We start from the raw sequence: 7,011 nt of genomic DNA on the forward strand, positions 1-7,011 counted from the left end.
CAAGGAAAAGCAGGTGCCTTTTATTTCAGATGGGGAATGAATATTTGAAAGAGAACTTTCATCATCACATGTAGAGGTGAGTTTAAGCTTGCACAGGCATAGTCTGAAAACATGCTTTTGCATATATCACATGTTATACTATTAAGTCTTAAGCTCCTCCTGGGGCTAGATCTTAACATTAAAATAAAGCAAACTTTTGGGCACTACTTGACCAGTCTATGCAAATTTCACTCTTGTGGTGGGGTTTGGACCGGTTCAGGGTGGTTGGTGATTGCATCTCTTAACGTAACTGAAAAAAAACTTAGAGAAACAGTTAAGTGCTTTTGAAACCTCCTTTGAGTTACCCAAAGCAGTTAGTTGGTTACAGAATTACTTGTGTCAAGGTGATGGAGGCCCAAGACCTCAGTAGAAATCTTCATATATTTTAGTACAGACCAAGGTCAATTGTCCTGAAGATTTTATGTCCCAAGCTACTTGCCACCTGGGCTCCAATTAATGGCTTTCACATATCACAGAGCTTGTTTAAAAACTTAAGCTGATAAAAATATACCTGAAGATTTATATCAGGAGTAGATGAGAAACTGCTCTGATCTACACAAATTGAGTCAGTGTTATCAAGGATAGCCTGACATCCCTTCTAACTGAATCCAAACATTCAAAAATGAACACAGCCGTACTCATCAATAAGTAGGGATCTATTATTTCATTAAGTTCTATCAAACTCTACAAAAATTTAACAGTAGCTAAATGGCTTTTTGTTTCAGACCAATATTTTCCATGGTTATCCGGCAGGCTATAGATACAAACCTACACCTGTCCAGAAAAATGTTGTTTATGACTCATGGAAACATTCAGCAAGAAAAATTATTAGTTTACTTGTAGCCTTAGTTGATCTCTCCTTAGCACCCCTTCTCTATTCAGGGCATAATTTCCCCAGAGCTTCAGGGTAACCTAAAGAAGGCGGTTAATAGCCCATTCCTAGAAACTTGAGGAACTTGTTATCCTTCAGAATCAAGATATTTCATGGATGTGATAACTCAAGGTCATGTTAAATAAGTACATTTGTCCCAGGTTTATACAGATCCCAGAAACTCATTTCCCCAATCTAGTGGAGAGTGGAAAGTACGCTTTAGTGTCAGTCTTTTCAGAGCCATGGCAAACACATCTTAACATTTTCAAGCTACCTCAGAATTTATGGAATCACAAATGACATCTCATTTTTGAAGATTCTAAGTTATTTATCTTTTAAAATAATATACAAGTCTATCATGGCCTTCAAAGGCCATTACCAAGAATATCAAGGATGTCTGATGAAGGAATATCTTTAAACAATGAGATATGCAAATAGATAGGACAGAGGAAAAATATATGTGCAAATGTACGACTATTGGACAATTTTCACCTTAAGAGAATTGTTGAATCCCTAGCAATGATCAGAATAGGGAAGTATTTGAAATTATTCCTATTTGCCTGTAGGCACTACTCCATTATATTCTAATATTTAATGTTAAAGATGAGTAATAGGCCAAGGTTTAAAAGCTCAAAATAGATTTCCCATTCCATACTCCTCATCTCAGAAGAGGCAGAGCCAACAAGAGAGATCTTCTGATGAAAAAGCTAACATGTTCCAGGGGGAAAACACAGAGGTGCTTTGTTTTGTATCTTCATTTTTTCACTTGTTATTTAATGATCACATATCATTTTAGATGAGTTGGTTGCCAGTCCTCCACAATACAGAAGAAAAGGACAAACCAGTTTTTTATAAACAGAGGATACAGTTTTATTATCCTGAAAAGGAACTACCAGAAATAATAACCATTCTAGTTAATTATTGCCTGAAAGAAAGTCCACAGATCCAATATCGACTTGTTATGATGGGTGGGCGCTACACAATTTTTCAGTGGCGATTTAAAATGTAATTTGTAGCATGTTTTTTAAGGGAGTATCTCCAAACTTGATGAAAGACCCACCCACTTAATTTGAAGAGTCCCTAGGAGTATCTCACACATGCTGAATATTACACGTCCACTCTGTCCCCCTCAGGACACTGCCATCACGATGTTATTATCTGCTGTTCCCACAAGGTCCCTGGAATCTGATGCTCTTGCTGCCTCTAATAGGTCCCATTGTTTATGGTGACCATATGTTAGATGATCAAAACCAGGACAATTTTGACAATGAAAGGGAGAACTATTACTAATTACACCAGGGCAACTGGTGTTAACTAGACTAGTTTTGAGCAAATAGAGGCGTATGGTCACCATTTCAAGTTTGTTTCCACTAAAACCGTAATGTTCCCAAGTCACAAGAGGTTTTACAAAAATGTAGGCATCATACTTTGTTACCAGCATCCGAAAACAGTACTGTTCATGCACTGGCTGGCAACAACTACTTAAGCTTTGTCTTTCACCAGATCACTTCCAAGGACCAGACCTAAGTTCAGGAAGTCAGGCTGGGGAAATAATCTCTGGACAGATAACGCACTTCCCTGGGGCTCAAATTGATAACAAATTTAAGATATAACTCTAATCAGAGGCACAGTGAACCCTGTTAACATAACAGGAGACCAGGGGTTAAGGAGAGAGTTGGATGATAAGGAATCATCATGAAAACCCATGGTGGAGTTTAGGAACAGTGAGATCTGATGTCTAATTAGGGTTTTATTTTTTCCTTTTCTGCATTGTTATTCTCTTCTATGTCTCTTCCTTAAACCTTCTGTTAGTAAACAGAAGCCCAGAACTAGCTGTACCATGCAAAGTGGAAAAAGTACTGCATCAACATTGATGACATTGAAGAACAGGCAGGAATGACCAGCAGTGGAGCCTAAATAATGGTCCAGAACAAGGGATGATCAGTCACAACCAGGAGTCTCTAAAGACTCCCATTCGGTCACCCTCAGGTATTCTATCTCCCTCTTCATGGCACATTGTTCTCTCCTAAGAAAGTCAACTAAAGGTTAAAAATTGCTGGTCTCTCTTTTTCCTAAGTATTTTCCGAAGAAGGATCAATTTGTAATATGGCGGTCCCACTTTCTGGGCAGATGTAGAATGACCAGTCTGAATCCAATGAGGTCAGAAAATCGAGAATCAGTGGAACAATTCTGATGCCATTTTTTAAAAATCTTATTTTGGATAAACTGAATTCTAGTCAGCTTCTCATTGACCATTATGATGAAAGAAACTAATATGAAGGAAAAACACAAAAAAATAATATATATGACCTTTCCAGAAAAGATATTCCTAAGAACTTCATCTTGGGAATAAATATATTTAATATAAAACTAGGCTATGAACCTAGGTACAAAACCTCTGCTGTGGTTTGTCAATCAAATCTGTCATGACCACGTTGTGTATGCTGACAGCTTCTGTTTTGAGACTAATTTTTCCTCTGTTTATCCAAGTCTAACAGTTTTATACTATATTGGAGAAACTACATCTTAAAACATTTATCCCACACACAGTTTGAAAAAGCACATATTCCAAGAGGAAGCATCTTTTTTTTTAAGTGAGATAAAGGATCTGGAAAGGATTAACTTTTGTTCTTTAAATCTTGCGGGACATTCTCAGAAAACAATTACTAATAGAGCTAAAAGATTGATACAGAGACAGAGATAGGTAGAACGGCAATGAGATAAAGGAGCCATTCAACTTCCCTCTTTGTGGTGTGGTGTTCCATATAACACTCCTTGTTGCCTCATTTCTGAACTATAAGGAGGAAAATGGGTATCTACTTTACAGTTAAAAGCAAACACAAGATGGGCCACCCCGGTGGCCTAGTGGTTAAATTCAGCCCACTGGGCTTCAGAATCCCAAGTTCAGTTCCTGGGCACAGTCCTATACCGCTGGTCAGTGGCCATGCTGTGGGGCAACCCAAACACAAAATAGAGGAAGATTTTCCATACATGTTAGCTCAGGGCAAATCTTCCTCAAGCAAAAAGAGGAGGATTGGAAACGGATGGTAGCTCAGGGTGAACCTTCCTCAGCAAAAAAAAAAAGTAAACACAATATTAAAAAGATTTTGTAAATGATAAAACAGAAAAGCAAGAATATTATAAAATTTAAATAAAAATTAACAAAGTTGGATTTTGACTAGCATTAAAAAGCTAAAGCAATCAAACTGATATAAAAGAATAAAACCAAGTAACTTAATATCTTAAAGTTTTCTAAACTTCTGAAAGAAGGGGCCGGCCCCTTGGCCGAGTGGTTAAGTTCGCGCGTTCTGCTTCAGTGGCCCAGGGTTTCACCGGTTTGAGTCCTGGGCGTGGACATGGTGCCACTCGTCAGGCCATGCTGGGGCCATGTCCCATGTGCCACAGCTAGAAGGACCCACAACTAAAAATACACAACTATGTACCAGGGGGCTTTGGGGAGAAAAAGGAAAAAAATAAAATCTTAAAAAAAATTCTGAAAGAAACATAAGCTAAACAACATAAAAGTTAAAATAAAAAATTCTGAAGCTAATATGATAGCAGGTAAACAAAGAAAATACATGCAATATTAAAATCCAACATGAAAATTTGAAGTGTAAAATTCAGATCAAGAAGAAACGAAATGAAAAGAGGAAAATTTTTTTAAAAGCTGAAGGTTATCATATTGGAGAAAAGACATATAAAGCCCAGATAAAAATCAAACGTAAAAAACATATAAAAGGTAGATCCAGCATTCCCTAACAACAGATTCCTCTTGGATCAGCAAGAGACTTCATGGATGGAGAGCCAATGGGACAGAGAAAAAAATATAGCTCTATTTTTCTCAGTGGGTATTTGACTCAGAAGTTGTTTACATTTAATTTTCAAACAGCTTTAAAAATTAGTTATTTGGTTCCAAGTCCAAAGCATTAGATCCCATGTATCAAAAGTTCTTTGGAAAGAAGACTGACAAGTAGACATGTTGAAAGTATAAAAGCATAATAATTTAATGGCTCATAGTTAGAGATGAATAAAATGTTATAAAAATAATACTATTATAGAACCAGAAAGTTTAATAGTATGTAAATACCTAGCCAGAGGACAATTAGCATGACATATTTGAATAGACTCCAAGTAAACTAAATTATATTTTGGTAATTACAGTATTGCAAATTCATAATATAAGTTTTAAAAATCTGAAACCAGATTTCATGCTGTCTTGTAAAGGAAGTAAAGAAGTGTTAAATTAGTTTTGGAAATAATTTTATCAAAAAAATTTTCTTAACGTTTTAATACTAGTATAACTTTTCCTGTCTGGAAATCTCCCTGCCTATTACACTATTCCTCTAGTTGCCATCACACACAAGCTTTTCAACAATGACAACAACAAACTACAGTCACTGACTCCTAAAACAGAGATACCATTTATGTACTTTCACCATGTACTGAATCAAAAAAGAATATTTTAGAGCTTGAGAGATTCAAGAGATGAATTTGACATAGCAGCAAGAACCTATCTGTTTGGCTCTTTGGTTTCTCTAATTGATTTCCACATTGTAATTATAAAAATTTCCTGTCCCTTTCCTCTTTACTTGTTAAAAACTTTTCTTCTCAGTAGGTGTTTTGCTGCTTCCTTCACATCCTTGTTCCTAAGACTGTAGATTAAAGGATTCACCATAGGAGTAACAACCCCATAGAACATGGATATAAGTTTGTCAGTAGCGTCCATGTCACCTGAATTAAGTTTCTCTTTAGACTTGGGCTTCATGTACATGAAGAGAATGGTTCCATAGAATATTATCACCACAGTCAAGTGGGCTGAGCAGGTGGAGAAGACTTTGCTTCTCCCCTCAGAAGAACGAATTTTGAGGATGCTGACAATGATTAATGTATAAGAGACAATGATTAATAACAGTGGTGTCAATATGAACAATGTTGTGGCCACAAGCATGATGAACTCATTACCTGAGATGTCAGCACAGGCCAATTTCATGACAGCCAGAATTTCACAGGAGAAATGGTTGATGACGTTATTCCTACAGAAAGGCAATTGTACTACAAACACAGTTTGTACTGCAGAGTTGACAACTCCTATGATCCAGGACCCAGCTGCCATGGGCACATAGGATCCCTTGCTCATGATGACAGGGTATCTCAGAGGGTTGAAGATAGCTACATATCGGTCAACAGCCATCATGCCCAGGAGCACACACTCTGTTGTCCCCATGGCCAAGCCGAGGAACATCTGCACTGCACAGCCAGTAAAGGAGATGGTCTTTCTTTCTGAGAGAAAGCTCACCAGTGTGGAGGGGATGGAGGTGGTGGTGTAGGAAATGTCCAAGAAGGAGAGGTTCCCCAGGAAGAAGTACATAGGGGTGTGAAGGTGGGAGTCTAAGATGCTGATTAAAATAAGGGTGCCATTGCCCAGAAGGATGACCACATACATTATTAAGATGAGCACAAAAAAGAGTAGCTCAAGCCTTGGGTACCCAGAAAGCCCCTTCAGGAAAAATTCCACCAGAATGGTTTGGTTGTCCCATTCCATTTTCCTGTTTCTCTTTTACCTGTAAGACATTAGAGTATGTTGAAACAAAAGATGTATTCTACTATGATTACTTTCTACTGTGTGCCAACAAACAAGTACCATATACTCCCAGAGAAAAAAAGAAAATAAAAAAAGAAGAGACCAAGGAAATAAGAGAAGAAATAAAGAAAAGTGGACTGAAGAGAGGGAAGGCATGAATGGAGAGAGGGATGGGAAGAGGAAACTAACATGTTACAAGCTACATGCAGTGTGCCATGTAATTCGTTTAGTCTCATCACAGTTCTAGGAGAGAGGTATTATTATCCACATTTTACAGATAAATAAATCAAAGCAGAAATCTGAAGGAGGTTTGACTAACAGTATACATATAGCAGAGTTAAGATTCAAACCTAAATTTTCCTTGATGAATCCTGAGTTTTTTCTCATATTTTTCATCACAAACGTTAACTAGAGGTTATAATAAAAATGAGTATTGTGTTATGTGTAACTGAACAATAATCCATTTTTATTGGCTACAGACCGCCATACAATAGATAGTGATCTTGTCACTCCTTGAAAT

The 7,011-nt window shown here is 37.2% G+C and overlaps 1 protein-coding gene across 1 annotated transcript; it reads right to left on the bottom strand.

Moving 5' to 3' along the window:
* Positions 1 to 5,495: 5,495 nt before the first annotated feature.
* Positions 5,496 to 6,452, bottom strand: OR13C2 (olfactory receptor family 13 subfamily C member 2). The gene is given in 1 exon segment (NM_001391134.1): positions 5,496 to 6,452. A coding segment is annotated over 1 exon segment (957 nt).
* Between the last annotated feature and the right edge of the window lie 559 nt (positions 6,453 to 7,011).

This window comes from Equus caballus, chromosome 25 (assembly GCF_041296265.1).
Source record: "Equus caballus isolate H_3958 breed thoroughbred chromosome 25, TB-T2T, whole genome shotgun sequence".
Lineage (NCBI taxonomy): Eukaryota > Metazoa > Chordata > Mammalia > Perissodactyla > Equidae > Equus > Equus caballus.